The following is a 16,731-nucleotide window of genomic DNA, read 5'->3' as shown; positions in this document are numbered from 1 at the left end:
TATTGAATTGTCCCTGCCAGGAACCAAAACAAATTTGAAAAGCTCAAGTTAGTAATCACTAAAGTTTTTCAAACACTGCCATTTGATAGCTTAAGAGTTCAGTCTATGACTTATTTTCCCTTCCAAATGTTGTCGGTGGAATAAGTGAGTAATAGTTTCTATGGAGAGTTGCTGCAGAGTTAGAATGGAGTTGCTTCACAGCTGGTTCCTGTTTGTGGTTCTCCCAGATTTTCTGGGACTTTGCAAGATCTTGGGGCCTCTAAAGGCAAGGAAGAGTTTTAGGAGTTTCATTTCTCTCCTGGGAGCTGAAGAAATGGACTAAAGGATGGAAATATGTCCAGGGAATAGTTCCTGAGATGTTTACAGCTGCTGGAACATCTCCATAGCACTGGAATAGATTCAACAATGAAACTTTCATACTGTCTCCAAAACTGTCTTCCTCTTCCTCCTGGGGGATTGGGGTAACTGTACTTCCCTATCAGGTTTGATCCCCTCTGTTATGGCTTTGTATCTCCCCCTTCTTCCTGACTCACTCTTTCCTTTTCCTATAATTGTTGATTTCCTTTCCCTCCTTCTTCCCCTCCACTCTTTGTCCTATCTTTCTTTCTATGACACTCCATCTCCTCCATTTTTATTCTTCTTCAAGCTATTTAAATAGCACAGGCATCTTCTCGAATCCACCTGCCCTGGACTTCCATCCAGTCTGTCCCCCCTCCCTTGAGACTGTTTTTGGTCCTTAGATGACCATGCAGGATCTATGATGCCATTTGTGTGTGCCATGGAGGTAAATCAGGTTACCTTTTCTGTTCATGCAGCAGGGAAAAGAGGGATCCTCCAGATATGTACTGTGTGACTATGGCAAATTGACTTGGGTCATCCAAGCATGCACCAACAAATTGGATGACGCAGGGATGATTGAGCCGGCACAGGATGGAAACTTCACGGCAAAACATGTCAACATCTGACTTGGAGCAGTAGGTGTTGGCTCGGTAACTGGCAAGTAGTGTAAGAAAAGAAAATTACATGAGTACTAGCTTCAAAAATGTAAACACAATGAATTAGTAAACACTGTTAACCCTTACCGTTTAATAGCCACAATTTTATTTCTGCATCTTCCCTTGTATACTTTGCCAAATGAACCTAAAAACAATTAAATAAGGTAAGAACATAAGACTGCTTAAACATTTCTTATTTTAGAATGGACATATTCCCCACTGCTTGTTACCTGAGCCAATAATTTCATGAAACTCAATTTCTGAGAGCTGTAGGTGAAAATGAGAAGGCAAGCCTGCCCGCAGGAGGAGAACATCTGCCTTTTCTGTGGAAGAGAAGTGTTTATTTGTAAAATGCAGCGGTGGGAAAAAGTGTATATTAAAAGCACCCAAGTCAACAAAATAAAGGAAGACATGGCACCTGAATAGCTGATTTTCCCACTAGGGAAGGGTTGACTAGTATATCTGTTCCTCTTTTGTTCCAGTAGCCTACAATAAACCCCAATAATAAACACAGATTTGCAACTTTCTGACTGCCTCAGAGCTTTTTTGCTTTAGAAGCTTATCACTAAAGAACACCGTTCCATATGCATATTCCATCTGGATCATGTAATGGTTCAGAAAATCCTTTATAGAAGGAATTAGCTACCTCTCTTTTCTCTTGAACAGTGGCTAGTGTGACTGTGTTTCTTTCGCCATTCCAATCTACTATTCAATGACTCTTGGAATTGGATTTGATACACAACTGAGTCTGAAGACTAACTTGTTCGTTCGCCTACCCAGCTAGAAGACATTTGTCAAAACATTTCTTAAGAGAATATTTGAATATGCCTTCTAATTACATGGGCCAGATATGAACTCTTCATGCACCCCAATCTTGCATTTGGGAAGGAGATTTGTAGAGGCAGTGTGTCAAAAGACCTGTCAACAAGCAACTGAGGCATGCCTCAAAGATACAATTAACCATTCTTTTTACATGAAGATGGGTAAAATCTGATAGTACATATCTTTACATTCTTATCATCAGTTTTACATCTTAATAAAAAGATGTAAGGCCCTCACTAGTATTTTACCATGTAATTTTGCAAAGTGTCTCGACTGAAATCATTTCAATTTTGCTGCAGAAATGCCACAAAATTTATAATTAAAATAACAAATAGATTCCTTTTTGCTATAACAAGTGCCTGTTTCACAATATTTCTTACTGAATTGTACCAAAGGTGTCTTTCTTCACACACACACACACACACACACACACACACACACACACACACACTGAAGTAAGCTTCACTGAACAAAATGACTTAGATAAGAGTGACAACTGCAAAAACAAAAAAATTAAAATAAAACTACAGTGGCAACTTTAAGACAAATATTTTTCACAATGAGCTTTTGTACATCGTCTATCTGCTTCTTCAGACACAGATTTGGAGACATCCATAGGACTGGATTACATGGCACTGGGCTAGTAGTTCTCTTTATTAATAATTCTCAACTTCTGAATCCTGAAATTTCTCAGCCGGAGACCATACAGTAGCAATATGCAAGTTTAATATGCATTATTTTTTGGATGCTGAATGCTAAGGAAAGGCCAGGATCAGGTATGCCATGAGGAACATGGGTGTTCATTCTTCAATTGGCGGCAATTCATAGCTGAGAGTTACACTGTTTGACTTACATCATCACATGTAATAGGATTTTGGCCATTGTTTTAAACCAGTTTTGATGGTCTTGTATACTCTTTCTCATATTGCCCAATTTTCATTTACTTCACTGGTCCCTCCCTGCCTGTTGTTGAGATTAGGCCAGGCTGGAAAATTGTTTCCTATTCATCATGCATCAGTCTCATTACACTACCAGACAATATACTTCTAGTTGCAAGAATGAAGGATAAATGTAGGACTTTGGAATGTAGACAACCTGATCTACAATCTCAGTCTAGTAGCCTAGATTAGAAATCCTTCCTTGTGATTGTACATTGGAAAAACAAGCAGGAAACATGAATGTTAAAATCTGTGACTGAAAATGGGCATTAGAACAAACTGTACTTCCTGCTGTTACAACTTACTCCACTAGCTTTATCCTCTTTATAATGCCTGTGTGGGCAATCAGCTATACAAAGGAAGTCTATGTTTACATTTCAGTTATCAATGGAAGTTTCCCAGTATCCCACAATTCAATTCTTCCTGTCCCTCTGCCACCGCCATTGGAACCTTCCAATCATCTGTCCACCAAGAAGATGCTTCTCATTACAATGGAGTAGTTTGTCTAAGAGTATGTGGAAATGAGATCCAGATTTATTTGTTCCCTTTGCAAAACTCTGTGCAAAATACGCATATTTTTTGTGAGGAGGCACCAATGGAAGAATTTTCCATTTTTTAAAACAAAACCATGAGTGGAGGAGGTGGAGGTGCTTATGAAGGTATAATGATACTTTCCAATACCCTGACACAGACAGGAACTATGGTGAAGAACTGAGATATGAGGCTGAAGGCTCAAACAGCTGAAATAAGCTCAAAGAAATGCAAGATGCATAACTGGATGAATTAATGTGCTTTTACAGACAGCTGTGAGTACTTGAGGGAACTTTGCTTTCTATAGAATTAGCATAATGTATAGTTTGGGTTTCGCAGTTTTGTTTGGGTTGTGTTTCTCAGAATCTCACTGGCAATCCCAGTTCCATATTGAGATGTGAGAGTTATGGGATAATTCACACATGACTATATTAGTTTAATACATTGATTGCTTAAGTGTCCTTGGATTTGGACAGATGGGCACTTTTAAACTTGTCCCTTTGGGGCAAAGCAAATACACTGAAAATAAATATTATAACTTGTATTGTATATGTCCTTTATGTAAATCTTGCAGAGATGACTGCTGGATAGCTCATTGGTTTATATATGCCAGAGGTTGGAAGTTTGATTCCTCAGTGTGCATACTTGACAGGGGCTAGACTCGAAATCCATAATGTCCCTTCCAGCTCTCCAATTCTAAGAAATTATTATTATTCAAAAACACCAGACACAGTCAATCAATATTATAAAAACATTGACTGCTATTATAAAACAGATACAAGTTTTAACCAAAAACCTAAGTATCTGTTAAATATTGGAGCAGTATGTATGCTGTTCCTAATACAGTATTGCCGGTTTTTGTAGCTCTGATGGTGTGATTTCTGAGATCTGCAACTACTTATAGTACTGTGCGAATTGAAATTGCAATGTCCAGACTTTTCTTCGTTCTATTACTAGTATGTCTGGTGTGTAATGTTCAGGGTGCAATCAGACGTAGTAATAACAAAATGAAGAAATGTTTGGATCATCATCATCATTGCACTGTTCTTATATAAAGCATTTGGAAGTACACATTGACATTTGTATGTCAATACAAGAAATGACTTGTATTGACACAACAGTCCTTTCTTGAAGAGAGGACTATGGAAATGATGATGGAAGTTTGCACGAGTGCATATCCTGTCCTCCCATGTTGCCAGTACACTAATCCATAACAGACAAATAAGACTGCAAAAATGCAGATATTCATATACCTTCCTTCTTCCTCATGTCCCTTATCTGTCTTTCACGTTCCCTCCAACACTGTCAAGAGCACTCTGCAGTCTTCCTCACCACTTGCTAAGTTACTGTACAGCTTTCCTCTTTGCTCTGGAACTTCTCTTACCCATATTAGGCTAATTCCCACAGCACATTTTCTCTAATTTCTCTTAATTTCTCACACACTCCTTTAGAGCTGCCAGCAGTGGCCAAAGTACCAAGGCACACCTATCAAAGTCCCTGCCCTTCCCATTTTATCATTCTGTGGCGGCTGCAAATTTAAGGCACCTGTTCTGCAGCCACCTGCCATTTATTTTCCTACTCTAAGGTTGCTTCCAGGTCCTTGTGGAGCCTGGAGGTATTTGGAGGTGATATGTAATCAATTACACATTGACTGTGGTGATATTAAAATGCAAGCAAGAAAAATCAATTTGCAACAATAGGAACAAAAACTGCAAGTGCAAACTAGGCATTTCATTTTGCAGCCGGCCAAGGTTTCTATATATATACTATAAAGGTTTTAAAATGGTAAGGGACAGAGGATCTTGGTAAGTATCCACACTGCCATCTGCATGCATTATGCAGTGGAATCTCAGGTGTAAGGACTGCCATATTCAAGTTAACAGCACTCGATAGTTGTGCCATCAGCTCTGGATACTTCGAATAGACAATATTTCCTATTCCTATCTTTAGAAAAAATGGGTGTGTGTGTGAAAAAAACCCTTTTACAAAACCCATTTTGACTTTTTGCAATAATTTGGTCCCTCGCTAATAAATAAATTTCCTAGTGAGATAGAGAATATGTGCTTCCTCCATAATTAAAATACCTTTAGTCATGCTTTTAATCTTCCCCAGGGGAGATGGAACTGACACATAGGATCCATCTGAAATTAAAAGACAGAGAGAGAGAGAGAGAGACTGTGTGGGTGATACTTCCAGATCTTCAGAACAAATATATATCACTTTGTATTTTTTTTACACTAACACACTAAGACACATTATTCCTTCAATACTATTAAATTAGATGATTATAAACCTCTGCTGTGAAAAGCAGTATTGATGTTCTGCATGATGTACATTCATCTAGCTTCATCAGCATTAATATGACATTTTCTTGTGGTTGCATTAATGCTAAGGTAACTTCAGTGTGGTATACCCAGTGTGGTATAATGGATAGAATGGAACATCTGAACTTGGGAGAGCTGCTTTTGAATCCTTGCTTGGCCACTGAAACTTAATGGGATGAGGATGGCACTGATAAAACCGTCTGAATTGACGATGCCTAACACACACAACTTCAGCTCAAACTGTAGATCTCATGAATATATGGGAAGTGATCTATATATTATGGAAATGTAAAGCAGGGACTAAGGGACTTTATTAAGATAACAATAATTTAAAATTAGTGTATTGTACCAAACTTGAAAATCTGATATTTATTTTACACAAATGGCCTAGGATTTATCGGAATAAAATTTTGGATGCAGAGGTAGTACTTTCGGTAGTACTGAACAATAGGGAGCTGAATATTCAAAAGCAAGCAGGAGACGAATGGCAGCAAAATTTGAAAGTTTAGACACTGCCACATCAAAAGGCAAAAGCTAAGGCATTTAGAAAGCATCCCTTGTGTTCATTTTTGTTCACAACACTTTTGAGATATTAATGCTCTGTGGAGTGATTATGTTCAGTCTAAAATGCAGGATGAAGTGGGGTTGACTCCTTTTTCTGATTTCTTGGCTGCGTTGAAGTCAGTAAAGAAAGCTTATCCATCAGTTTTTTCCAGTACCAGTATTTTTATTCCATGAAATTAAAGGCAATTAATCTAATAAAATCCATTTCCCGGTTTTGGTAAAGCAAAGGTTTATCTGCTTTATGCAGTGGTTTCTTGTGTAGCATTTTATGCACGATTTTGGTAAGCTTTCCCCTACAACTCAAATTGGCAAATGTTCTTCATACCACTTGTCACTTGCCAGTTGAACAGAATAATAATTAATCCTTATAATTAAAAAGAAACTAAAGACATTTGAACAAAACCAGCTTTGAGATGAATGTGAACACTTACACCTGAATCCTAACCCCTATTATTTGTGATATGTATCATTGTTTTCCATAAAACTAACTTCAGATAAGAGGTTTGGGCCTTTAGTTATAAAGAACAAGTAATTAACAGCACATCAGAGAGGAGAAAACACAAAGAGAATGCCTAAAGAACAAATTAAAATAAAGGAAGGAACTTCTCTCTCCCTCTCTCTGTTCCTGTCATACACCCTTAATGGAATTAGAGAATTGTTTTAAGATGAAGAGGAATTTTTAATTTAAAAAAACAATCAAAATGCAAAGCACCTAGAAAAATAATGATCCTGCACTCCATGTTTTGTTCTGCATGGGTTCCCAAGTAGACGTCCTTGTTGCTAGGACAGTATGGGACTTGTGAGATCCATAGCACAAATCAGAAATATACCCATCTGAGTGCCAGTTTAATCATATTTGTGCACATTGGAACAGTTCCGAAATTAATGCTTCTAAAATAACATTACTTGTCCAAATATATGCTAACACTGTTGTCAGTAAAATGGCTAAAATGAACCATGTTACTTTTGTCACTCAAAACAGTAATGTTTTTTACTTTTAATATGTTACCTCTATGCTGTTCTCACACCTGTGACATTAATAGGTGCACTATGGAGGCAACTCCCTGCGTTTTTAGAAATAGGGCTGGTACCATTTTTTCTTTCTGGTTCTCCTTTTCCAGTATAAGAAAGAACTGTTCCTGGGTTTTGCAGAATCCAAAGTTCCAAACTGTGGCTCTCTGAGAAATCTGCCCTCCCTATGTGTTTGTTTGTCATCCTTCAGGTTGGGGATTCTTGCCAATATTCTCTCTCCCTTTTTTCCTGGGGTCCAACGCTTTTTATATACAGTACTGTAGTTTCAAGGTTGATCTCATATTTCTCTCCTAACCTCCAGCACCTCCACCCCCCATTTCCCTAGTAATCATGTTCTATCCCTGCTGTTCCTGACAAGATTCCATATAGACTGCATTATTGCTACATATTGTTTCAGTGCTATCTACAGAGGCAGATCCTGTACTGTACCTGTGGACCATTTGGGAGGGAAATTAGGTTACATTGTACAATGAGCAACCTGACAATACTATACCTCCTCCTGGTTGGGAGTATTCGTTACATGGGGATTCATCCTGGGGTCTTTTATAATGCTTCAGGAGTGTGACAATAGCATCGTGCCCTGAAATACAGCAATTGTAATCAAGGGTGAATAACAACAACCGTTAAAAATGCCAAATACACCCAGTAAAGGTGCCATAGAAAGAGTTGCCAAGTTAGTAGCACCTCATTCCCTAATGTGTCAGAGCCCAAACTTGCATCAGGGTAAGCAAGAATTTGGAAGGTGGGGGGCGCTTTCTTAAAGTTCTGAGTGTGGAAATGGGCATACCAGGAATCAGAGCATTTGGGCTCAGATTCCAGGGAAAAGCCAGTTATAGCAGCTCAAAACCACGATTTAAATTTTTATTTTATGTTATATTATTTTTAAAATATTTCTCTAGCAGCAAAATGTGCCTGATAGGTACAACAGCTACTGCCATTCCTACTAAAGCTCACTATCCAGAGTGCCTTGTGTTCTGTATGTGAGGTTATTTTCTAGGCACTACTCTTTTTCCTGGTCCTGTTGGAAAACTCTCTGCCACCTGCAAGGACCTTCCCCCCCCCCAGACCCTATACTGCTGCTTATGTGCGACAGAAAGTCTCATGCACATAATTTGAACTTTCTTGTCCTTGAACATCACTCTCCTTGAGATTTTGTCTCTCAGCTTACTGAGTGTCCGGTCCTTATCAAAAGCTAAAAAAAATCAACTTCTCACTGTGTAATGCATTATTTGCTGTAGGGCTGGAAGATGATTGCAATGATTAGCTAATGCTAAATTTTAAAACTGTTAGTTTTTAAGGTGCTAGAGCAAGGGAGTTTCCCCCGCCCTGCAGCACTTCAATAAAAGAATTTTAAAGGTGGATTCCAGCAGGGAATAGCTGAACAAAAGCTCATAAAGAGGTTCAAGTCTATCTCCTGCAGCTTCAACAAGGACAACAGTTTTTGTATCACAGTAAATTGTGTAGTTTTAGGAGAGATAGCCTTGTTAGTATGTGCTAACAATCAGGAAAAAACGAAAAGAATTTTAAAAAAAGACAAAAACATTGTGGCACCTTAAAGACTAACTGCTATATTTTATATGAGCTGTAATGGACAAATCTTTTTCCTCAGAAATAACAAATAATGTGTTAAATAGCACATTACTGCTTATGCATTCTGCATTCTAGTTTCTTATGAATCTACTCATTATATTCTCCTGCCCATGCACTAAAGTATATGCACAATAATCTCTCTATTGACCTGGGCTACAGACCATGCAAGTTTATGCCAGGTAAATTTAATCTCTCAGGAGCTGGAAATCTCTTTGTTATTTTCCAATGCTATCTCCTAGAAACAATCTTGAAATTTTGTATTTACTACGTACTCCTTGGGTTCTTCCTATCATAGTATGGTTTTAATCTGATTGTTTCTGATTTCTTTAGCAAAAAAGGAAGAAGGCCCTGAGACTAATTGCACAATAGTAGCCATATAAATGTAACGAATGACAGCCATTGACTTAAATATATAAACATAGACATCTATGTCTAATATATGAATACATCTATATGCTGGGTCTTTATTTTGGTGTATAGACTGTTGTGCCAGGGCTATAGCTGTATGCCGTCAAATCAATTCTGACTTATGGTGCCCCATTTCAGGGTTTTCTAGGTAGAGACTACTCAGAAATGGTTTACCATTTCCTTCTTCTTGGAAAGCCCTGGGAAAGTGCAGCTTTGCCAAAGGACACATGGGTTGGCTTTTCTGGGATGCACAGTGCAAAGTTGACCACCCAGCCTCTGGCTCCGCAGCCAGATACCTGACTCACTGGGTTATCCATAGGCACTAGAGATGGACACAAACCTGGAAAACGGCAGTTCATAAAGGTTCGTGCTTCATCATGCTATTCACAGACCATGAACCACAAACTTTCCAACAAGATGAACTGTTTTGTGGTTCATGCGATTTGGGATTTCCAGGAGTGGTAGAATTGTCGCCAACCTCACAGCTGGTCTTCAGCTGACTTTCTTTCCCACCCCCTCCAAGTTTGCTGAAGATTGGATTTGAGATGGCTGAGTTATAGCTCCCCCCTGCCCCATCAGCTAGCTAAAATGCACTTTCCTGGGGAGACCTGATTTGGTGAGCGATAACTTGGATGTTCCACATTCAATCATCATCATACTTGGAGGGTGCTGGGTAGGAGATTGAGAGCAAGAGTCAGTCCAAGCCTGATAAAAATTGAGTCAGGGATGTCCATGTTACAGCCCCATGTATGAACTACCAATGCTGATAATAGTTCCCAAAGCACCCTGAAGCGAACCACAGAACGGCCAGATGGGGGGTGGGTTGCACTGCGGCTTCTCTAATATATACTGTACACACTTTAAAAACATCATGTATTTTCCCACAAATGGTGCCAAAAAACTACATGAAATCTAGTATTTGATAGGCTCTACAAGCTGCCCTGTCAAGTGCTGTTGCTTATGACTTCAGAATGTGTAGATCTATGAGTGTGTGGGTACAATTTAATGCAAAAATGTACACCTGCCCAGCAAGAGATGATCTTAGGAAACAGTTTCCAAGAATCAACAGTGTCTGAGCTGAGTTTGAAGGACAAGGAGAGGCAGAACATGAATCTGGGCTGTTGCCAGGGCACTTCTGTGAAAGGTGTAATGCAGAGCGTAGCTGAAACCATGGAGATTTGTTTCTTCTTTGAAGAATTTCTGCAGGAAATCAAGGATAGCTATCTGCCATTCAAGGAGGCTTGTGCTGCTGCACATCACAGCAGAAGCAGAGTTTCCTTCCACATAAAATCAATAGCAGTCCCTCACTTCCTAATAGACTTCATGGATAACTGCATTCTAATATTGCCTGCGATACCTTGTTCAGTGATAACAGGGGGGCTGGAAGTTTAGCCTTAAAGCCTTGTCTGTACTTTACAGGCAGAAATGACCTCAACCACCACCATCCCCGAGTTAAACAATTATAGGTTTGGAGGATTTTTGTGCTACTGGAAGTGAGAAGGATTGTGGCTGAATTGCTGTGGAATTAAAGCTTTAGTTAGCCTGTTAGCATTTCTGAGGGCATAAACCCCACATTTTGTATTCTTCATTCTCTCAGAAGCTGACGCACAATGATGGCCATGCCCAGCATGCCTGGTTTGAGCTGAATTGTTTCTTTTATGCCATCCTACTCTTCCTGATCTCATCAGCAATACGTGTTTCTAATGCAGAAATTGGAAAGCCATTACGGTACTACCTTTCTCGTAGGCCCACATCAAACAGGTCTGCTCATCTTTTTCACCACTAGACCTGCTGGGATCACAGGCTACAAGATTCATGTCAGCTCCATTGTCTAGTAAAAATTGGACCAGACGGATATGGCCATGATAGCAAGCAGAATGCAACCCTGGAAAATTGAGAGGGGGAGGAGGAAGAGAGGGAGGGAAACAAACATTACAAGAAGGAAGATTCTCATAATAACCTAACAGACATGTAACGGAACAATAAAACACATAAATGGATTTTCTTGTAAAAGTGATTTTTTCTAAAACCCCATCAATAGAGCTTTCTGAGGACAAGGTCTGCCCGGCCACTGCTCTGCAGCAGTCAATTTTGCCAGTCTTATGTTACATACCATCATTTACTCTTAACTGCAAAAACTCCCAGAAGGATGGCAGTTTTGTGTATTCAGGAAAAGGAAGAAACTATGTTTTCTCAGTCTCTGAGGTTATGTGCTCTTGGTAGTATGTTTGGTCACAGGAGACGAATATGTTTCACATGAAGGATGTTAGGCTGTTATATCAGAAGTGTGAGGGAAAGGATGTGTGGGGCTTCTGGCTGGCCTATGTACCAGGGCCCAGAAGTAAGAAATCTTCTGTCCCTATGACCTACCATAGTAGCTCCAGTTCCTTTTTCTTTCTTTCTTTCTTCGAAGTTGCCTCTCCATCCATGCTGTAACTAAATATTCACTTCTGGCATTGATTTTTTTTAAGGGTTTGTAGGCTAAGCAAGGCATTGGGTGGCCCTCTAGGCTTTGATTTCAGGAACAAATGTTGCTCCAGGATTAGAGCAGGGGGAAGAGTCCTTGGTGGGGGGGACTTCCTGTGAAACTCTGTAACAAATTTCTGCCAGGCTGTGCATGTGTCCCGCAGGCCACATTTTGCCCACTCCAGCAATATTCACTTGCCTGGAAATAAAATGCCACTGCTATTTGTGGGGCTTATTTCTCCTTGGCCATGGAGAGGATTGCACTTAAGGATATCCCTTGGATCTTGCACTAACAACTAATACCACCAAATAGGTTTCCAACTTTATGAAGAAGAAACATTGGTTCTCATTTGTGGTGTCCTCAGGAGCAAATGTAGGAAGGCCTTTTGTGAAGACTAGCCCTATGCAGAGAGGTGGTCTGCTTACATGGGGAAGGAAAATGGGGCCACGAGGACCAGCCATGATCCCATAAGCTCAAGAACTCCCCTCCCATTCGGTTCTTGAGTTTCTGCTGTTGCTCTGTCAGGACCTATTCTCAGCTTCACAAGAGGGAGGTCAGAGAATGAATGGAAAGGAACGGGAGCACTTATACTACTGGCCAAAAGAGCAACCCCTGATGCTCCAAACTACTGATACTCTATGGGTCCTGCAGATGGGGGTTGCAGGCAATCATGCTCTTGGCCTTCCCACCCTAGGACAAGGTGAACATTTAATCTGATGCAATACAAATTTATTTGTTGCTTCTTCTCTGTCTAACACAGTGGTTCCCAACCCTTTTTGAGCTGCAACCCCCTTTGATAATAGCCAAGTAACCTCTAACTCCTCTGCCACATTTGCATCAAAAAGCATTTTTAATGGGGTGAAGTAATCCATTCTTAGAAAGAATAGGCTTGTTTCTGCCCCCCAATACATGCACATGCATGCAAACATTGATATCCTGTTCTGGAAGGTCAAGGAAGAAACTAGTTAACAAGGGCTACAACACATATAATGTGACCCACGACCCTTGACCCCCAGAAAACACTTTGGGAAACACTAATCTAACATATTAGTGTTGGCTTTCATTAGATTTCTATGCTTTAAAAATCTGTTAAGGTACAATAATCTATATCTGTCGCTCTCTCCCCCCATATTTAGAGTGCTACCTGTATGTCCATCTCTTCCTTGGTGATTGATATTCATCACATTCTGTTCCAGAAGAAACTTTACCAGTTCTATGTTCTTGCCATAGGTGCATGCACTGGATAAAGCAGAAGGTGCTTTTAAAACATTGAATTATGTGGTTAATCAAGTATATGAACATATACTTATTATCTAGCAATATGGAAAAACCTTGCATGTGGATCTCTATCTCTCCTTATATAAACATTTATAACCTAAGCTTGTAATGGTACGTTTGAAAATTAATTTGTTAATGTTGATATGTGGATTGAGAAGATCAGTTTGTGGTTGATTCCAGGTGGATGGAGTTGTTTCATTTTGGAAATGAGAATTAATTTATCCATTGATTATCTTCTTCAAATAAACAGTGAGATTTATGGAGAAGGACTAACGGGTTGTTGCCGTTGAGCCCAATGGTGTCTTCAAAATGTTATCCCCGTGGTTTTAAAGTTGCATTGTCCAACCTGACTCTTTCCAGACGGACCACAAAACTCATAATATGGTTGGTTGTGGATGGTAGAGTCTAAGTGTATAGAAATGGTGAAGTTGAAGAAGGTTGTTTATGCTTACAGTCATGTTCAACTGTGTTTTGTCACCCATCTCCGTCTCTCCTGTTTCTTTCCTTTCCACCCCTAACAGACATTTGTGTCCTTTTGATAATTTACCACTTGCACGCGTCTGAAAGTGGCAGCAGCATATTTTTAAATAAATAAACAAACAAACAAACAAACAAACAAATAAATAAATAAATAAATAAATAAATAAACAAACAAATAAACAAACAAATAAATAAATAAATAAAAGGTGTAACATTTTATTCTGAACTACTAAGCAGGTAGAAAAGGCTTACATTTAATAGTGTTTCAACACACTGGGACTGGTCAAGGAACAAGTAAGAAGGAGCTTTATTTTTAACATGAGTAGGGCCACTATCAGGTAGGAAGGAATGTTTTTAACAAATCGTGTTGCCTTTCTTCTCTCATTCTTCCTTGTCCTTAGGCATCCATACTGAACTTTGCAGAGTTTTCAGCAAATGTAGGCTTATTATTTATATCACAGTCTTAGAGCCCAAGCCTAAATAGCCACAGATGGCTTATAGCTAAGGATCTGCAGAGCTGACACTACGTCTTCTGAAGCTTTGCAGAATCCAAACTATTCCCAGCTTAGGATGCTGAAATTACACAGTATCTTGGCCGAACATTTTGCTGGCATATGGACTGTGCCCTAGGGCACAGGAGGAGGTTTGGATCTGGTATAAACTTACTCCTCTTGCACTCTATCCTTTCTCCACCCCTTTTCTGCTGGCAGATCTTAGCCATAGAGCAGCTGGGTTGGAGAATTTTGAAGCCAGCTTACAGAGGTGGGCTCTGCCAGCACAGAAGCATTTGCCAATGTCAGGGAATTTCTGCCGGCAGACAAGACTTCTGCCTGCTACAAAGGCCCCACAGCCAGAAGCTTCTCTGAACAGGGATTGCACCATATGTATATTTTAGTGGAAACCACTGTGAACACAAGAAAAAAAATGGTTATGCATACCTTTAGAAATGCAAATAAATGCAGTATTTCCATATTTTTGTTCTTTTTTATATTTCATACCATAAGGGCTGCTACTAAAATTAAAGTTTTTCTCATGCAAATCCTGCTTCAAAACCATTCTGGGATAAAAGTGTGACAGATAAAAGATTTATTCACATGTCTGCTTTGAAACAGATACTGGTATGCTGGGTTGTTTGAGATGCCTACATCTGAGGCTTGAGTGTACAGGTGCTTACTGTTCAACTTTGTTCAACTTTACCCATGCTACTGTTCAACTTCTGGTGCGGTACTAGGTGCATCAAGATATTGCTGGAGTATGAAACCAAGAATCCAAAAATCTAAACATTAATTAGTTTATTTCATGACTGATGCCGATGAGGTCTTCAAGTTAATAGGTAAGGAATATGAAAAGTGCTCTTTTCCTCATGGAGCAGGGAGCCCATCTTCCCTAGGGCTCTTCTGCCAAAATGAGATGTGTGTAAGTCATGACCACACTTCGATCGTGGTTCCACCTAGACTGCAGGACTCCCTCCTCTGGGAGATGCATCTGTCTCTCTCTTGTTCGCTTTTCCAAAAGCTCTTTGATCTGCCAAGCTGAGAACTTTCTGTACCTGACCTTCTTGCTTTTAGATTAACTTTATACACTATATTTGTCTCTGTTTTAACTGCTGTTTGTATTTATTTGTTTTTTTGAAATCATTGCATGCTTTTTAGCTGTTGCCAGCTGTCTGGAGCATTGGGAATGTAGTAGCAGGCGGAATATACATATACTAATAGACAAGCAAATAAATACTGACACACGATAAAATATCCTCCTTCTCACTACATTCTGTCACTGTACTATTCCATAACTATGGGAAGTTTTGCAAACTATTAACTTTAAACTCCTACACGGGAAACAGACCGTCATGATAAATATTTGCATTCCCTCCCACCATTATTCGCCTTCTCATATGCTGCATAACAGATGGAAGTATCACTGTCTTTGCAGAAATACAAAGAATTCTTGGGAAAGCTTTATCATTATGGGGGATGTCAACAAACTCAACTGCAGACTTTATTGCTGGCACACTTCAATAAGCAATACTTACCAGATGTTTTGAGAGATCAGAATAAATGTTACCACATTAATTACCATTTTTACAGCATATTCCATGTACAGAATGCTTCTCAGGTTGTATCTTTCACATCCTCACCCACCAGCATGAAGCTGTGTTATTCTTATTTTACTGCTGAGGAAATGAAATTGCGTCTCACCCTACATGTCATTCAATGATCTGTGATTATTTACTCTGTAGGTTTTTCTTTTTTAACTTAAAAAAGTCTAGAAGACTGGGTTGGGCGGGGGTCCCCTTACCTCTTTCACCTCCAAGAATTATCTGCTGCAGAACTAACCTCCCTAAACAGCTGTGCCCTAAATGATCCTGCCTCCCCCAATGTGAAAGAATGGACACCAGTCCACCCTCCCCACAGCTTCCACCTGTCTTTCACTCTGGGAGACAGAGGACAAACAGCCTTTGTGTAGAAAAGTGCCAGCCACACATGGCACAGAGCCTGTCAGCCCAAACAGCTGGCATATGGCACCCCACTGTCACATATAATGGAATCTTTTCATATCTATAGCTATAGCTATAGCTGTTGTTGTTTAGTTTAGAACAAAGCAGATCAATTGGCTTGTAATGTAACCAATATACATATTCATGCAATGTATAAACTTTGCTAGCATAAATGCATTTTGCCATTGCCTTCCAAATGTATTCTTGCTATTTGCAATAGTTTTATATGTATGTGTGTGTGTGTGTTTGTGTGTGTTAACTTCTTGCTGATGACTAGTCTCTTGTTGCTGCTGTCTGTCAGGATATTGAACGATGCCAGATTACCATGTTTGAAGGGACTGCATCTTAAAGTGGGCATGTGGACTACTGATATAATTGATGCCATGACACCAAGAAGTCTCTCAGTCATGTGCATCATGACTGATGCGTTCAGTTTGAATTTGCATGTCAAGTTTAGGTGCTTGTCTATCCTGTCCTGAAGTAGGTAAGCTCTTGTCTTTTCTGATTTTAGTACTGTTCTGATATTTTGATTTGCTGTCAAATGTGACTTTTTGATGTTGAAACAAGGGCTGAGATGTGACAGAAGGTATAGTATGAAAGCCATATTTCCTCCCAACTTTCCCTTCAAGATTGCAACAGTCAACCAATTAGGCATGTAGGGAAATATATTTATGCCCTGAATTCTGAGATAAACTGCCACTGGTGCCATACGCTTTGTGAAAATTCTGGATGCTATTGATAGACCAAAAGGGATTGCTTTGGATTCATAAATCTTGTTCCTGAGAGTAAAACATAGGAAATGCTAGGC

At 39.5% G+C, this 16,731-nt stretch overlaps 1 protein-coding gene across 1 annotated transcript in view; it reads right to left on the bottom strand.

Annotated features, from left to right (window-relative positions):
* TNNI3K (TNNI3 interacting kinase) overlaps positions 1-16,731 on the bottom strand; it is a 224,219-nt gene that overhangs the window by 147,561 nt on the left and 59,927 nt on the right. The window contains exons 10-16 of the mRNA XM_020794679.3: positions 12,816-12,910; positions 10,940-11,089; positions 7,700-7,786; positions 5,371-5,427; positions 1,226-1,318; positions 1,083-1,140; positions 799-993 (exon numbers count right to left, since the gene is read on the bottom strand). Of these exons, the coding sequence (XP_020650338.1) occupies positions 799-993; positions 1,083-1,140; positions 1,226-1,318; positions 5,371-5,427; positions 7,700-7,786; positions 10,940-11,089; positions 12,816-12,910 (735 nt within the window). The remainder of the gene's footprint in view (positions 1-798; positions 994-1,082; positions 1,141-1,225; positions 1,319-5,370; positions 5,428-7,699; positions 7,787-10,939; positions 11,090-12,815; positions 12,911-16,731) is intronic.

This window comes from Pogona vitticeps, chromosome 4 (assembly GCF_051106095.1).
Source record: "Pogona vitticeps strain Pit_001003342236 chromosome 4, PviZW2.1, whole genome shotgun sequence".
Lineage (NCBI taxonomy): Eukaryota > Metazoa > Chordata > Lepidosauria > Squamata > Agamidae > Pogona > Pogona vitticeps.
This window is presented reverse-complemented; position numbering and strand designations above follow the sequence as displayed.